This window comes from Cyprinodon variegatus, unplaced genomic scaffold (assembly GCF_000732505.1).
Source record: "Cyprinodon variegatus isolate N-32 unplaced genomic scaffold, C_variegatus-1.0 Scaffold160, whole genome shotgun sequence".
Taxonomy (NCBI): Eukaryota; Metazoa; Chordata; class Actinopteri; order Cyprinodontiformes; family Cyprinodontidae; genus Cyprinodon; species Cyprinodon variegatus.
In genome coordinates, this window is record NW_015150613.1 from 63,047 (window position 1) to 81,058 (window position 18,012).

The following is an 18,012-nucleotide window of genomic DNA, read 5'->3' on the forward strand; positions in this document are numbered from 1 at the left end:
TTCAGTCTTGTTGCCAAGGTGACAGTGTATTCCATTTCACATCCAACAATTTCAAGTAAATATCTTTGATTAGTAACTCTGTTTTTTTAAGCAGTTCTTAAATCATTGCCATATGATCCCAGGATAAACCCAATCAAAGTTCCTTGGAGAAATGTTCCCATAATAATCAGAGCAAAGAAGTCGATGTCCCTTGTCTCTTTTTTTCCGTCAGCTTTCGGGTTTTTAAGACAGTAGCATAAAAAAGGGGAAAACACTTTTCACTTTACTTTGAGTGGTCTAAAATTTAAAAAGTTTTACTAAAACCCAAATTACCTACTATTCAGCCTTACATTCCATAACCTGCCTCCACAAAAAAATAAAAACTCTGTAATAGCTTATGTTGATCCTATCACGCAGTTTATTATTAATGCACTTGTGGAGCCAGCAAATGGTATGGCTCAACAATGTCATATATAAATATGCTAGATTGTAGCCATTGGCTAATTTCCATTCATTCTTATTGCCACCAGACTCTATAATAATGCACTATAACCACAACAACTCCTGTAAAAACCACTGTGCAGCAATATTATAGTTTTTATTTATTGACTGTGCAATATTCAGTGCAATATGCTGAATGTGCAATATATGTGAATAGAATAGTCATACCACTACCTCACCATTGCTCCTCACCTACTACTTTTCTTTTTTTTTTTTTATTCCTTTATTTAACCAAGAAAAGTCCCATTGAGATTAACAATCTCTTTTTCAAGGGAGTCCTGGCCAAGACAGCGGCAAAAGATTACATCACAATTTACATTACACTACACTTTAATGTAAAAGTAAATCCACCTGTATATAAGCCATCCGGATATTACATATGTCACCTCAAATCTCTGTGCTACTCCCCTGTATTTTTTTTATTTTTATTTCTTATTTTTATTTTGTTTTTCATTGTGTGTGATACATGTACACTTGCACCCTAATCCTTATTTATCTCGATATACTGTATATATATTGTTTATTCTTAATGTACCTTTTTCCTCCTTGTTTGCACCTTCTTTAATTATTATGCCAATATGTGACCAGTGAATTTCTCCGCTGTGAGATCAATAAAGCGCATCTAATCTAATCTAATCTACAGTCCCTGGACAGGTTAATGTTAACATTAAATTTTATAATTAAAGAAACACAGGCCACATGCATTACAAACAGTCCTGAGAAAATTAGTACATCAGGGTCCCTCACAACAGCAGAATACACAGAGGATAGACTCAGAAGAAGCAGGAGAGTAATTTTTGAATTTCCTAAAACACTGCACCTTCCCTTAAGTACTAAATGCCCTAAGTGATGATCTGAGTTCTTATAAATTGAACTAACAAGTTTGAGCTGACCTTAAAAGTTTAAAAACTTAGAGATTCCTTTACATAAATTGGCAGATTATTCCATTCTATTGTACACAGCCCTTATATGAAATTACATTTTGACCAGATGCTCTTTTTCTCACAGGTACCTCACGATCGGCTCTACACATGGCCCTGTTGATCCATGATGCTGTCATCAGCTATAGTTAATGTAGTCCTTTTGCAGCGTTGGAACGAAACCATGTAAGCTTTAATAGGTAAGGCATTTTTATGTTTTGTTAAGTTGTAATAATACAATGGCGATACATAAATGGTTTCTTTATGCCAAATTTTCCAATGCTTTTTTTGTATACCACCTGTCAGACACCAGCTAGTTATGCAATAGTTTACAAAGGAAAAGATGATACAGTGCAAAAACATCATGGCAGCTTCGTTCATACGCGATCCCCTATTTGATTAAAATCAGAAATATTGTACATAATTCTCTGAGTTATCAGTTTTTTAAGACTTTGAAAGGAGAGCGTTGTGTCTAACAGCTAACCCAAATATCTAAATTCTGATATTAGCTGTAATCCATCGTCTACAGACTGAGATGAAGAAATTGTACCTGATACAAAGATGTGACATGTTGTTAATTTCTCACAGCCATGATACATTTTTGTGTTGTGTCGCAACCTGTTTTAAAATGGCGCAAAGACAAACACCTATGATTAATGTGGTATTTATTTGTCACTGACAAACTGCCTCTGCTTCTTATTTTATCTGGAACTTATAAGTTACTTTGATCCTTACAGTTAGAATGAATATAAAGATACCATAAAGATAAACTGCTTAAGATATAAAGCTTTGCTGCTTTATTTATTTGTTGTTCGTTTAATAAAACCAATGCTGCAATGATCAGACTAATGAATTAATCTGAGGCTTCTTTAATTCCAGCTAACTAAAACTGAAAACCCCTTTTCTCTTCTGTTTCTCTGTAAAAAAAAAAAAAATTAAGTTATTTTTCTGCTGTGTGGCTCCATGACTGCTGCAACAACATAATCAGGAAATCAACTGAGCATGGTTACTAGTGATGTGAGGGCGCCACCATCTTGGCTGACTGTGTATAACTGACCACTCTGTTGGGTTGGTTTATAGATGAGTCATAACAATAATGTTGGCACAAAAACCAGGAAGACATTTACTGCCCTGGTTAGTATCAGTTTAACCTTTACTGGGACAGAGAAGCTTAACGTCTTCCTTTTTTGGACACATTCAAAAGTCATGCATGCAGAAAGAAAACAGAAAAAATATAACAACATCTGCTTATGTTATATTAAAGACTCATTAAAGAAAATGTATCTGCCTGCATAAAATGTGATGAAAAGCAGTATCAGCACAACTATATGCACTATATAGCACTACACTATGTTTATATGTAAATTTCCAGAATTTAAATGTGTACTTTACACCTTTGATCTAGAATTAACTTATCGTTTTTATTTTTTATTTTTTGCTCTCTTGATTGTGGCTTTCTATGATGCAAGCCTGTTTGAATAAAAGTACCATAATAAAATAATAAACCATACTAATAAAAAATATATATTGTAATCAGACAAGCGTATTTTACAAATGTGATTTGTTATATCTAAAGTTGAGACAGTAAATTTTTGCTGTTTCTCAGAAATGATTGTGTAAATTTCGATGTTTCTGTTTCTCTTGTCCTTATTTCACCTCAGTGCATTCAGGTTGAGTTAGGCTTCAGATGATTGGCTCCTTTCTTTTGTATTTTGATATTTCTGGTTATGAATTAACTGTTTATTCAAATGATCTGTTTCTTTACATTCTGACAAAGATAATTCGGATTAACCTCACATTTAACATGATAATCTACACGAGAGCAGTCCAGAGGATAAATTATTTATCAAACAGGAACTGTTTCTACCAGATCTATTTGTGGGTATCTGTCGCCCTCTAGTGGTGAAGATCAAGAACTCCCCGTGTCTAAACAAATTTACTGCTAAGCTTAACTTAAAACAAATTCATTTTCTTTTCATTTAGCTTAGTTTAGTTGCCAGTTAGCAAATTAAATTGAGGGTTTAGGTACTTATGTTTGATAATATGACCATAGTGTTTATGTTTTCAAGGCTAAATGACGCTGTTAGTGAAAGCGAAAGTAAAATGCTGCCGTTGGGTTTTCAGGGGGAAAACCAGCATTAAAGCAACTTAACTCCACGAGCTTTTAGTAAAGAAACAGACCAGAGAGAAAAGCTCTAACTGGCACCATGACGGACTTTTCTACAATTTATAAACTGTCTATTATCGCCTTCATCGGCTTTATCCAAGGTAAGCTAAATATAATCATTTCTGCTGCTTTACTGTCCGCTGGACACAATAAGATCTGTGAGCAGAAACAGAAAATAACTGCTGGTTTTCAGCGGGATACCCTTCAAAACTCAGTTTCAGCAGATTTTAATTAGGTCTAAACAATAACAGATAGAATAACGAATTTATATCTAAGTTACATTCAGGCCGAATCTAGCCGAAAGCTTCAAAACTTGGTTAAACTTAAAATAAATCGCTTAAAACTCTGCTATTTACTTAGAAGCGGAGTGAATGTTAAAATTTTATGTTTTTAAAATGAAGTATGGCGTGCAGCGTTCAGCGACAGTCATAACTCAAAATGTCTGCATCCATGATCTGTTCCGCCAAAACTACGTTAAAATTCAAACTATTTTATCACAAGCAGTTTATACAAGAATATGAATTAATCTTTGTACAAAAAAATTAATTTAACAGCAATAAAGCTTATTGAACAAGTTTTGGAAAAGTTAATAATAGGATTAAACTCTTTTGGTCTCAACAGGACTTTAACTTTTCATATTAAAGGTATTTAAAGGTCAGCTCTTATTATTGCTGAAATGTAAATAAAGTCCTGAAAGTAGTTTTCAGTACCAGTTTATCCTTTAATGGTAATTACTGACTTATTCTTCAGTTTAGTGATTAAGACTAATTTTCTTTTCAAACCAAAATAATTTTATTTCACCAAATATGTTTACAGTAAATTTTTACTCATTTACTAACCATTGAAATACATGTTAAATAGTATTGGATTTAAAATAAACCATATAAAATAATGAGATATGACTGATTGGCAACAGCCTTTCTTCACACAGCTTTAAACTAATATTTTAATTAATGCACTTTTTTGGCAGAACTTCAACTTTCAATTCTCACTGACAGAAGTCCAACACAAAGACAAACATTAACTGGTTATTATTTACCTAGTTCTACTGGGAAACTTTCTCATGTCACCTGTGAGGTGATCTAAAGTTGACCATGACATTAGAGTCACCCAAAATATATAAACATTTGATTTCAGGCTGATAATTAAAAAAAAAAAACCTCTTTTTTCTGCTACTTGCAATATTTTGATAGTTAATATTTATTAGGCAAATGAAATAGATATTAAAACATAGTGGAAACCCTTTGGAATATATTTGATTATTTTTCTGCCCTGAATCTTGTAAAGTAATTTCCTTAAATCTGTTGTCTGCAGCCTGCAGCTCCTCCTGCCCTGTGATGGAGTGCTGGTTTGTCCAGGAGAAGCCAGGCAGAGGAGGAGGTCTAACAGGAGCCACGACTCAGGAGAAATCTCTGCTTTACATCCGGACAGACTCCCAGAGTCAGACTGCAGAAACCCAGCGAGCTCCATCAGACATCAATCCCAACAGAGTTTATGTCATAACAGGTCAGTCCAACATAGATCTGAGCAACATGTGCAGCTGAAGTTAGCGTCTGGTTTCTTTTATCTCTGATTGGGCTGTTTGCATAAATAAGAATATTTATTTGCCAAAAACTTTAGGAAAAGATCAAAATATTCCTACAAAGATGATAGATGTCTCTACTCTGTAGAGTTATTATTCCTGGATGTCATTAAACAGACACACAAACCAGTCGGTCAAACAGAAATGTAGTTTGCACACATGTCACCGCCTCTACTCTGAGGTCCCTAAATAAAATCAGCTGCTTCCTGCATCTAATAGAGCTTTAAGCTGTTGAATCGCCTGAACATAGGAAGAGGATAGACCAATGCAGACCTTATAATATATGTGCATCCGTTTATACTGACTGGTTTAGGAAGGACAACATTAATCAGAGACGAAGCCAAGTTATGAGGCTCCTGGTTTTACTGGGACCATTAGTGCATTAATTAATATCTCACCACTGCTCTGGTGGAAGATTCCCTTATCAGGAAACAAGAATTATTTACACCTAAAATTAGACCTGGACAATAATTCAGTTTCCAGATGTGTTCCAATATCGTTCTATTCAATAACTATGATGTGACGTTTTTGTTATTTCAATACATTACAGGCCTTGATTTCATCCTTTGTTACTGAAATTTTGGGTTTGATGTATTTTTTATGTATTTTGTTTTTACAACAAATATTTTATACTTTATAAAATATTATATTAAAGGAGTTTTATAAACTTGGCAAAAATAGTATTTATATGTTTCTGCAGGCATATGTTGTGGTTTATTTGTGGCCCTTTTGTTATGTCATTCGGCTCCTCCTAAAATCTAACCTTTATTAAAAATGAAACAACAACAAAAAGCTTTGTTAAAAGGATGCCATCCTGTTAGTAGATTATAATAAGCCATGTAGGAGAGACAGCAGACACAAATGGAAGAAGGTAATTTGGTCCAAACTAGGGTTTTTAGAATTATAATCGTCCCCACTATGAAGCATGGTGGTGGCAGCATCATGCCATCATTCCATACTGAGGAAGGATGGCCTCCTTCAGCTAATTAGAGGCTGCAGAAGGTTGGAGGCTGAGCAGGAAGTTCATGTTTCCAGGACAACGACCAGAGATCCAGAGATATATGTTAGAGTGACACAGGAAAGATCCAGATCCAAAGGAAAACTGATGTTTTTAAATGCTATTCATCAATTTAGATTAAAATTTCAGCTGTTTGGAAAAGATGATTGGATTAAAGTTTTTGTCCCAATCAGCAAACGGGGAGAAAAATACCAAGAAAAAAAAAATCTATTTACAGCAAAATCTGATCCTTAAAAATAATTGACTCAGAAAATTTGATTTTGAAATAAACTACAAAACTTTATAAAGTTCCATTTTCTTTCTTTTCTTAATTCTGCTCTAATATTTATTTTCTGTCGCATAAAATCCCAACTAAATATTTAGCTGTTTTTTTTTTTAACATCTTATGAAGTTTAAACATTTCTTCCTCCTGGTTTCCCTTGAATAATTTTTCCACACGTTAACGCTCCGTCTCCTCCTTCCTCAGACCCGTCGGCCGCCCTCTGCCACCCCTCCATGAACCCCCCCAGAGGCTCCATCAGGAAGCCCCAGTGTGAGATCAACCCCTTCCTGCCGCAGCCGTCCAGCCTGAAGTGGGTCGCCTCCCTGACAGAATCGGCCCTCAGCCCCATTTATCTGCAGGCCGATTGGTTCTCAGCTTCCTTCCAGGGCCTCGATGAGGCGATCGGCGTTTCCACCATCTCACGGGCTCCGACCGGAACCAAAGAACACGACGGTACCGGGTCACCTCATCAGAAAGAGGGAACTAAAGGTTCTACACTCTGTTCTGTCTGATTGATTCTGGGTTCCTGTCTCCTCAGTGATCCTGAGTATCACCAGTAAAACCATGTCTGCCAAGTCCAGACTGGGAGAACCGGTCACTCTGGACTGCAACTTCTGGGTGGACCAGTCCACTCCGCTGTCCTCGTCGGGTTTTGCGGTGGAGTGGCGGTACCAGACCAGAGGCGACGGCCGGCTGGTTCTGGCTTACGACGGGAAGACGGACCGTCTGGCCGACACTCATGAGGTCGGAGCGACTCTGGACTTCGAGGCTCTGCATGAGAGAGGAAACGCCTCCCTGTTTCTGGAGGAGGCGAAGGTCCGGCACACTGGGACGTACATCTGCACCGTCTACCTGCCCTACCTGCTGGCCCAGATCGCCATGGAGCTGGAGATTATCGGTACTGAAAAACATTCAGCTTAATTGGAAACAATCTAAAACTCTTTGATTAATGACCTGATTTCTCTCGTCTCCATCAGAACCTCCATCTCTCTCCATCCACCCGTCTGCTCTGCCCCTCGCTGTCCCAGGTCAGACCATAAACGTCCAGTGTGAAGGTTCAGGCTTCTCCCCGCTTCCTCTGGAGCTGAGCTGGGAGTTTAAAGGTTCTGACGGTCGGTCCATATCTCTGGGGTCCGGCAGCATGTCGGGTCACAGACAGGCCTGGGACGGCACCTTCAGCCAGAGCAGCCGGCTGGTGCTGGACACGTCCAAACTGGACCTGGGCCGAGGAGGAGAGCTCAGCTGTGTCGCCGTTCATGAAGGAGGAACGCGGCGGGCCAGCGTGACCCTCAACGTTATCGGTAACTATGGAAATCCTTACTGAGTGACTGGATCGGATTAAGACGTTTTTCTTCTCTTTATTAACAGAGATTAGAACTTTCACTTTAGAGTCATGGTTAAAAGATATTAGAACTTTTTAATCTCCTTTTATGTGTTAATAATAGATATTTCTGTTCTTTAAAATGTTTTTACACTGCAAAAATTTTAATCTAAATAAGTCATTTTTTCTTCAAATAAGTTCATTTTGTCTTTAATTGAGGAGGTACGTTAAACAACAACAATTTATATTTAAAATAAGAAAAAAATGATTAAATTGTCTTATTTCAAGTGCATATTATCGATTTATCTAATTTAAGAGTAAATGCTCTAATTCCATTCGCAAATCATCTTATTTACCTGCTCAAATTAAGCGTAAATATAATTAATTTAAGAAATGTTTTAATTATTTCTAGATCTTTTTGTAGCAATGAAGATAAAAGTTCAGAACAAAACTTCCAATAAATAATTAATATCTCAGTTAATTCTTCCAAAGCTGCAAAACTTAGACAGTAAAATTCATGACAGTAGAATCAGAGAAAGACTGAACAAATATGGAGGGTTTGGAAGGAGATAAATAAGATGGCGACAGAATCTCTATTTCTAAAGCTGCATCTGAAGGAACCAAAAGATTTTTACTACTAGATCCTCTGAATGGATAAACATTAATTTAGAGGAACCCAGTATGTCTGTGCCAACAGCTCTGACCAGCTATGAAGCACAGAGGTGGCTGCTGTGCAGCCGCAGGATCTGAGCTCATTATTGTCATGGTTTTGATCATGAACGCCTTTTTGGTATCAAAGGTCATCAGTCAAACAGATGAAGAATCGGGTTGAACTGGTTCATCAGGTTTGACAACGGTACAAAATATACAAAACAAACAACAACAAAAAAAGACTAGAGATAAAAGGAACTACAGTTCTGCAGTGGCCTAGTCAAAGTCCAGACCTCAGCTCCATTGGAATGCTGTGATGGGACCTTAGTGATGATATGCAGAAATACTGCTGCAAAAAATGTATGAATTAAAACATGTTTTAAGGAAAACTCCTCTTGTCTCACCTCCATAGATGTAACAAACAGAACGGTTAATGTTAGTAAAAGTTTTCTGTGACCTAAACACCGCTAAGTTCTGGCTTCATAATGAAAGTCTGGGATCTGTTGTGTTGTTTTCTAAAGTTTGTTTGAAGCTCTTTTATAAAAAACAACTAACACACAGAAAAATAAATATTTCTTGTTCTATATCAGAACTTCAGCTATTTAAAAATCAATTGAATTTAAATGGATTTTATTTTCTTTCTCTCAGGGTTCAGCAGTCCCTCCATCGAGGACTCCATGGCGATGGTCGGCGTGGCGCTGGTTCTCTACGGGTTCATCAAGTTTGTGTCATGGACCTTTACTGGATCAGGTAAAGGTTTATCAGGGTTCAGATATTCAGACACATACATTTTTTATTTTATTTTTTTACAATTTAAGCCTTATTTAAACTTTTAGACTCTTTTGTGATTTTTGTTTATTTTTCTGCTTTCAGGCTCAAATAAAGCTGATGAAGGAGATAAGGTGCGAAAAATTCCATTTTATAAAATACATATTTTTTCACATGTCGGTTAATGTCTGTTGTTTTAATGTGATCCTGTTTTTTTCCCTGATTACAGAAAGAAAAGTAAAGATGAAGAAGTCGACGGATGTTAATGACTTTTCTTACCTTCAGTGGGATTTTAGGAGCAGCTCTTCACCCAGATCATCCTTTCACTGTTTTACTGCCTGGTCAGAAATCTCTGCAGAATTCACTGTTTTTATGTTTTCAGAAAAAAAAATAATTTTATTAGGAAAGCTTCTCATGTTGGATATGTATATATTTGTGTCAATATTGTCTCTTTTTCTTTGCGGGTTTATTGCAAACACTGGGAAAGGGAAGCAATCATTAAAGTAATTTAGAATAATGGAAGCTTTGTCGGGTGAAAAAGTTCGTCTTGTTGAATGTCTTTGTTTTTGCTTTTTGTTGGAAATAGTGATGTTCTTAAAAACTGAGTGAAAAATTTTGTTCTTTTTATGGAAACATGAAGAAATGTTTTAGAGAGTGAATCGTTTTAATGCAGGGAAAGTTTTTCATTTCTGTATTTTCTCTAAAATAAACATGTTTCTTAAAACATCACCTGTTTATTTTTTTCTTGTCCTTGGTCAGTTGAACCTTTAAAGATTAGATGAATCATATATGATGAAGTTTCCTCAAATAATCTTTTACTTTTAAGACAAATGGACATTCTTATTTGCAGACCATAACTGTAAAGATAGAATTACCAATTTGTCATTTTGTGAATAATTATTTAACACAAGAATATTAAAATTTGCAATGAAAGAATAAATAAACAGGAAGAAATTATGCTGCAGCTTAAGATTTTTTACAATTATATGGAGATTAAATGTTTTACCATAGTGAGAACTTAATGCTGCAAGATAAAAAGACATCAGTAATGACTTTAATTAAGGCACTGTTGCTACCCATCAGTCCAGGAAGTGGTACATGTTAATTTCTAAACTTTTTAACATCCATCATTCTACAGATAGAGAGATTATTCCCAGCTGGAAAACATTGATGACTGGAGCTGATCCTCCCAGGAGTGCAAGTTAAAGTAAATTTGTCCAAGATATTCAACTTTATTGTTATTGCACTGTCATTACAAAGCAACAAAATTCATTCTCTGCATTTAACCCATCCCCTAGGAAAGCAGTGGGCTGCCATTTTTGGGCAGTGTGGGGTTAAGGGTCTTGCTCAAGAACCCAGGTGGCAGTCTGTGGGAGTGTGGCTTGAACTCAGAGCCCCTGGAACCCAAGCAAAATGCCCTAACCACTAGATCACCACTCACCCACAAATGACTGTAAAAATAGTCTAAAAGGCTCAAAAAACTATGTACGACTAAATCCAAATCATTCAACTTCAACTCTATGGGTCTATTGCAGTGTTAGATGAATGAACAATTATAGCTCGTTTGATTTAACTTGTTTTTTTCTCTGCTGAGCCTGCTGTGACATATTGTGTATTAAATCTAATGTCAAATCCGAGTAATTTGTGAAGGATAGCTAGTTTTCCATATATAGAAATATTTGAATTAATTTGTCTGTATGATCTGGTTAAATTGTCTCTATAAAGCGCCTTAAGATTATATGTTTTATGAATTGGTGCTATATAAATAAACTGAATTAAATTCATTTGTATCAATTTCTCAGATTATTAATATACAAATATTTTTTTCCTAGGAAAAATGTGCTAAAGTTGTTGCGTTTTAGTCACCTCTGTTGAAAAAACAGGTTTTTGTTGTTGTTTTTTTCAAAGTTCAACTTTATTTTACCGATATCACAAACAGCTTCCTTCTTATAACTTTGTCCACTAGGTGTCAGTAAATTATTCTTGAGTCGAAATGAGACCCACAAATAGAACTCAAAGAAAACGCGCTTTCGTTCTATCGTCCAATAGCGAGCCGTTTCACTCACCATCAACTGTTGCTCCACCAATCAGATTCTTTGATGCTTATCGTAGTTTAGCGGGTCTTCCTTTGACAACATAGCTAAGTTTTCAAGCCCTGTGCGTTGAAATAGTAGTTCTGACGAGGTTTTAATACAATATTTGATCATTTTCATTAGTTTATCATACGATACACAAACATTAACACATTTTTATATGTTGTAGCCTTATCTTTGTAAGTAAATGTTAAAATGCTAGCTAGCTGCTAATGCTAACATGAGCTAACTATAGGGATTGCCATGCCCTGCTGTGAATCGCTTTCTGTTTTTGTTTTCAGCTCAAACAGCTCCTAAATAAGTGGTGAGTACATTCTAATATATCCTAAACTGGGTTTAAAAAGTGGTAAATATTGCTTTGGATCTTCAACCAATTTCACTTCTCACTTAAGTTTTTTATTGTCTCGTTGTCTCTTAACCTTTAGAAACCGTCTGTTTAATTAAATTTCCCCTGGATTTATTACTTTAGTTCTACTGAAAATGTTTATTATTGTTAGGCAACAGAATCCGCTTTTCTTCAGGTTGACTTAAAATGTTGTAAAGCCTCCAATTTGGAGTCAACCTTTTATTTTATCCTGTAGTCATGTGTTAGATGGAGTTGGCAGTTTAAATGTCTGTTTAGACTAATTGTATGGGCCTATCAGGTGCACTATTATTCGTGCAAATACTCCATGTTCACCACCTCTGAAAATATTTAAGTTGGTCTTCATAAATTAATGCATATCAGTTGCTTGTAAGTTCAAATGTATTTATATTTAGTTGTTGTGTTTCTATATGTTAAACTTTTTTATTTATTACACATTTTATTTGCTCTCATTAAGCTGCAGGTTGTTTGATAGAGTTGGTCATCTGAACCAAATAGGAAATGAGGAATAGCTCTTTTTTTTTTCCAATTTATTAGATATGTCTGCAAAATTTTCACAAGACCAAAGTAATTTAATTCTAAACAATATTTATTGATAAAAAAATAATAATAATAAAAAATTAAGACATTTTTTGAAGGCTTTAATTTAAATTATATTAACATTTATGTTGTTTTTTTTGTGGCAATAAGAATAATTGTCTTGATGCCTAAAAGAGCCCAACAGATTTTACCTTCACAAGTGTAGCAGTATGGATATTGCCATATTGCTCCACTTGTTTCATGCATATAAATTGCTTTATTATAATTATGCAGGGAGTTTATACAGTTTATATGGACACTGCAATGTAAATAGAGCAGAAAAACAGAAGAAGAAGAAGGAAAAAAAGAGAAAAGATGAAAGAAAGAGGAGATAGAAAGGAGACAATGACAAAACATTTTCAGTCATTTATGTTTTAAAAGCTTAAATTCTGAGTAGATTATGTGTCTCACAGGAAACACTGAAATATGTCAAATGTTGCCATCAAGAATCCACAAATTTTTAATGTTAAAAAGCTCCCAGACTTGGTCATAAAATCTAATACAGTAGATCTTTTATAAATGTTTGACTTTCTTAAAAGTCAGATCAAATTTAATCAAACTTTTATTTTAGTTGAATGTTTATACATACTTTTTATCAGGGATAAACAGCAGATAATCTTCTACCTTTAAACACCAAAAAACATACAGACTAATTTTTTTTTTCCTCCTGCTAGAGTCGATTACCCAAGTTAGTTCTTACAGGTTTTGGTTATTTATAGCCTGTAGTCAGAAGTCTTGATGGGGTGCCAGTATCTTATTGCACAACGAATTTTGTGTATCTCATTGCTGCCCTCTTTTATCAAATAAAAAGCTTAAATGTTGTTCTATCCACCCCTAGATCTCTAAATGTTTTTTAAGCCACTTATTGATGATTTCTAAACTACACTATATTTTCTGCCTTCTTTCCTTTTCCAAAAGTAGAACCGTTCAGAACTCAGATGGCGGTGGCTCCCGCCTCTTTGGCCGATCAGATCATAGTCCTTGATGATGACGATAATGTCGAAGAAGCGAGACCTCAGCCTTCATCTTCTGCTGCTACCCCCTCATCCTCTAAGCATCAGGCTAAAGGACGTTCGTCACCTAAGAATCAGCACCGGGTGTCGACCCACATCACCCAATCACCTTTTTCCTCTGCCAAGAAGAACACAAACGCTCTGCAGATCGAAAACCAGAAGCTGTTCGACGAGGTGAGACAACATTAGAATACATCTGTTTTTGTCTTTTCTATGGCGTTTCAATTTTCAAAATAAAGGTTCTGGAAGGCCAGACCCTTAGAGCAGAATATCTCTGTGTCATAAACTTTTCTGCATGGTCATGTACATACACGTTGTTTCTACACATTCAAACACTCCTGGTGTTGATGTCAAAATAAGAACGACCTTTAGATTACTGATGTAAACTAAACCCTGGTTCCCATAGTTCACCTGCTGGATTTAATTTAACTGGTGATTCAGATGTGGATGTTAATTGTGATAAATAAACAATTGAATAAAGGCGGGATTCATATATTTGTGCTTTGGTATAATAAAAAATAAGATTACGGTCAATGCAGATTGTGAAAGCAGAGAACAAAGTCTTCTTTCAACCAGTTGAAGTTTCTGTGGGTAAATCAAACTTTTAAATAAATGCAAAATAAACGGGCATATAAACTTTTTTAATTCCTAAAAAGAAAATCTTTTTGAACAATTATGTAAATAATATATTCACTCAGTCTTCGTCAATATATTGTATTGGACTCTGGTTTGGCTCCGCTGTACAGCTTTACCACAAATTAGTAGTTTTTGCAAAAACTTCTCTCCTTTTAGCGCTGCTGCAACTTTGTTTCTGCATTTTTGTACAGCTCGGCTATGGCGACTTGGCGTATATATGTGCGTAAAGTCATTAAATATCTCCTATCCATCGTGTTTACCAAAGCCGTAGATCCAGGCATGGTCGCTATACTAACAGGTATCATGTCTTTAGCTATAAACTCCATTATTGCTCGAGTTAATTGATCGTGCAGTTTAAAATTATTTTCATAAAGAGTAACGCTTTCAAACAGTTCGGTCAATGATCCCTGTCAGCTAATACTTTGCTTACTTGATGTTGAGGCACTGGTAGTTCGTATTCTAGTCATGCAACTATGATACACGGTTTTGTTGTGTTTTTTTTAAGTGTTGATAAAGGTTTGTCATGTTACCTCGTGACGTAGCAACATTAGAAAGGTATCTCCTCCACAACATCAGATGACGTGCAGTGTCTTCTCTTTTTAAACCCCAAATAATTCCATCCAGGTGACGTAATGCTGCTCTTGGGTAGCAGACTTTCAGTTGTGTTAGTTTTTGTCCACCTTGAGGACATTGTTCAACAAGTTCTGCACAGGCGAGGATTGATTTTTCCTCCATGCTCCTCACCCCCATTATGTGACCCTTCAAATCACGGCCTTTGCGGTTAGAAAGTCTTGTTTTATGTCGCAATAATATCGCAAATGCAATTAATCATTCAGCCTTACTTATAACACAGAGAGCCTTGCTCTGATCAGTGAATAGAAAACAGAAAATGTAGCTGTTTCATTCAGAGTATTTCCCTTTAAAATACTTTGAATTTTGATAAACAAGCTTTAGAACAAAGTAAATTCTTCGTGCTTCTTCTTTCTGTCTTCAGTTTGTGCAGCACTGCACGCCCCTCACGAAGGACTGCCCGGAGGTTCTGACGTTCCTCCAAACCAAACATGGGAAGGCCTGTCCCGACTACCTGTGCTCCGTGGAGTTCAGGAACACGCTGGGACACTGTCTGACTCGAGCTCAGGCCAGCAAATCCAAAACCTTCGTCTACATTAAAGAACTGTGCACCGTGCTGCAGCAGCACGCGCTCAAGAAGAGGCAGGCCCTCACCAAGGTGGAGCCCGCCGCAGCAGAACAGGGTTCTCATCAGTCTACCTCTACAACGCTGAAAAGCAAAGACAAGGTAAAAGGTAAGGCGGGTGAGGAGGAAGAGGAAGTGAAACCAGAAGAGGAAGACCAGCCTTCCTCTTCAGGAGAAAAGGGAGAAGCTGGAGAGGAAAATCAAGAGACCGACAAGAAGGCCAGGAGGTCTTTAAAGAAACAGGTGAGTTCGTTTTATAAAGTGTCTTCTTAGGAAAACTGAACTAAAAAGATTCGAAGAAAATTCAGAAATAACCCAACTGACGATTCCTGTGCTCTGGATTTCAGATTGCTTATCTAGAGAACCTGTTGAAGCTCTACAACGATGAGATCTACCGACTGCAGCAGGCGGAGCTCAGTTTAGACGACCTGGAGACTGAAGACTCGACGTACATCCAGGAGCACAAACTGAAGCGGAAGGTCTGTAGAGTTATAGACACAGATGCTGATCCAAATTAAAGAAGAAATAACAGTACAGCAACTTCTTCTCCTCTCTAGATGATGAAGATCTATGAAAAGCTTTGTGAACTGAAAGGCTGCGACACGCTAACAGGCAGAGTGATCGAACAGAGGATCACTTACTCAGGGACCCGCTACCCGGAAATCAACAAGAAGGTGAGAAGATTTTATAATTATCTGGATTATAATCCAACATAAACAGTTTGAACAGTCTATATTAATCTCTGTCAACGTCCCTGTTTCTCTGCTGCACAGATTGAGCGTTTCATCAACAGTCCCGAGGCTCACAGGAATCCTCCAGATTACCACGACATCCTGCAGCAGGTGATCCGCGTCAACGAGCGCCACAACCTGTGTCTGAGCAGAAAGCAGCTGAACCAGATCGCAGCCGAAGCCTTCAGAGAGACCGGGAGCCGCCTGCAGGAGCGGCGCCACCTAGACCTGGTCTACAACTTCGGCTCGCGCCTCACAGACACGTACAAACCCGGTGAGACTTCAGGGCCGCAGTTGGTCTTTATGTTGCAAAGGAATTAAGAAAGAAAATGATGTTTTCTTGGTTTTTCTTTTTAATCACTTTTCTATAATTAGATTTTTTTTTACTATTTGAGGTGACGTAACGAGTACATTTCTCCATTGTGAGATCAATAAAGTAAGTCATCAATCAATAAATCTTAATTTCTTTTTCTGAAATTATTATTTTATTTTATTTTTTCCTGGTTAAATAACGGTTAAATAAAAAAAAAAAAATGATTTAAGAAATTATGAAAAAAAATGATTGATGATTGACTTTATTGGACTTTACTCGTTACATCGCCTCAAATAGTCAAAAAAAAAGGTGTCAAAACGTGAAAAAGGTATATATACGTATGAGACAGCTGATTTCCCTTATTTAGCAGGATTATACAGGGTTATTGCACATTGTATTAACATTGGTATTTATATTGATCGGTATTTTTATATATATATACTGTATATATATACATACATGCATATCAAATATAAAAACAGGTTATTGCACAGGGTATCAAATGGTAAACTGCACATTATAAATTGCACAAGTTATTGCTGTTTTAGTGTGGCATTGTGGAGTCTGGAGGCAGCAGGGATGAAACCTGTTTTAGTGTTAATTTTTACAAACGGGGTGTAAAAGTCTTTGACTAAAGGAGCAGCTCAGCTCCTCTACAGTCAGGTGCAGAGGGTGGAAGGTGTTGCCAATGATGGATGGAAGCTTGGACAGCACCCCCCTCTCAGCCACTTCTTCCTCAGAGTCCAGAGCGCAGCCCAGAACAAAAACAGCCTTTCTCATTAATTTGTTCAGTCTCTTTCTGTCCCGCTCTGCGCTGCCAAGGGCCCAGCAGACAAAAGCATAGAGGAAGGCTGATGCCACCACTGAGTCATGGAAAGGTTTTAAGCAGAGACCTGAGTGTCAGATCTTGATTGACTTGAAGGAAAATCAGAAAAAAAAAAATATATAAAGTTGTTCGTTAGAGGGTCTGCTTTGTCACTGACAGCCTCCAAAGGAAGAGTGAGAAACAAAACAGCTTCCTATTTAGACGCCTTCATCACAGAATGTAAACTGAAGGTTTGGAGGAAGGAAAAGGTGCAGAATAAAAAATCCTCGAGGAGCAAGAATAACTGCAGCCTTTAAAGGATTTTGAATAGTTTATGGAGGATCGCTAAGGCGGCATCTGTATATGTAAGCAGGTTATCAGAACTGCTTACAGTTGAAAGCATGGTACCTGGTCTCAGGAGAATCTGAACTGGGCTGGGACTCAGTGGTCCAGAGTCCTTGTTTAGACAATTGTAGCTGGAAATATGATCATCTAAAGGCGGACTGGAGGGACAGGATTCTGCTTCTAGGAAAGGTTTTCACACAGTGATGCTTGAGCAGACATGTCATCTGCTGGAGTTGCTCCATTGTTTACTTTAAAAGTAAAAATTTCTGCTTTAACTAAGTTGTTCAACCCAGATGATAAAGCTCTATGTAGAGGTACAGAAACAGAGTGGCAGCAATAATGTCCGTACTGACTTATCTATCATTAGGAAGTTGATACTCAGCCTAATCTCCATGATACATTTATACTGATTCACACTAAATGAAACATATTTTCCTGCAGTATTAAAGAAGATTCAGTTAACTCCTAAACATTTGCTGTTCTCTTGATATTATTTTCTTATTCTCTGTTCCTGCATATAGAGGCCTGTTAGTGATTCTATATGTTCCTGTTTTAACAGTGTCTCCTTTCTACCTGTTCTTCTCTCATCCTCACCGTCTGTAGCGACCGACCCGGCTCTGTCGGACCCCTCTCTGATGAGGAAGCTGCGCTCCAACAGAGAAGTGGCTTTATCCCGTCTGGATGAGGTCATCACCAAATACGCCGTCAAACAGGACGACACCGAGGAGCAGGAGAGGCAGCGGAGGATGGAGAAAGACAAGGAGGTGAA

At 37.0% G+C, this 18,012-nt stretch overlaps 2 protein-coding genes across 2 annotated transcripts in view; both read left to right on the forward strand.

Annotated features, from left to right (window-relative positions):
• The first annotated feature begins 3,343 nt into the window (after positions 1-3,343).
• On the forward strand, positions 3,344-9,838 carry LOC107086734 (tapasin-like). Its single transcript, XM_015377862.1, has 8 exons — positions 3,344-3,668; positions 4,882-5,073; positions 6,634-6,882; positions 6,968-7,327; positions 7,407-7,730; positions 9,050-9,151; positions 9,275-9,303; positions 9,399-9,838. Exons 1-8 carry the CDS (start codon positions 3,608-3,610, stop codon positions 9,408-9,410), a joined length of 1,329 nt encoding a protein of 442 aa, XP_015233348.1. The 5' UTR covers positions 3,344-3,607; the 3' UTR covers positions 9,411-9,838.
• A 1,440-nt stretch (positions 9,839-11,278) lies between these two features.
• Positions 11,279-18,012, forward strand: part of daxx (death-domain associated protein) — a 15,658-nt gene continuing 8,924 nt past the window's right edge. The window contains exons 1-7 of the mRNA XM_015377858.1: positions 11,279-11,566; positions 13,127-13,392; positions 14,849-15,292; positions 15,397-15,528; positions 15,607-15,723; positions 15,823-16,054; positions 17,847-18,007. Coding sequence (XP_015233344.1) covers positions 13,144-13,392; positions 14,849-15,292; positions 15,397-15,528; positions 15,607-15,723; positions 15,823-16,054; positions 17,847-18,007 — 1,335 coding nt within the window. The 5' untranslated portion in view covers positions 11,279-11,566; positions 13,127-13,143. The remainder of the gene's footprint in view (positions 11,567-13,126; positions 13,393-14,848; positions 15,293-15,396; positions 15,529-15,606; positions 15,724-15,822; positions 16,055-17,846; positions 18,008-18,012) is intronic.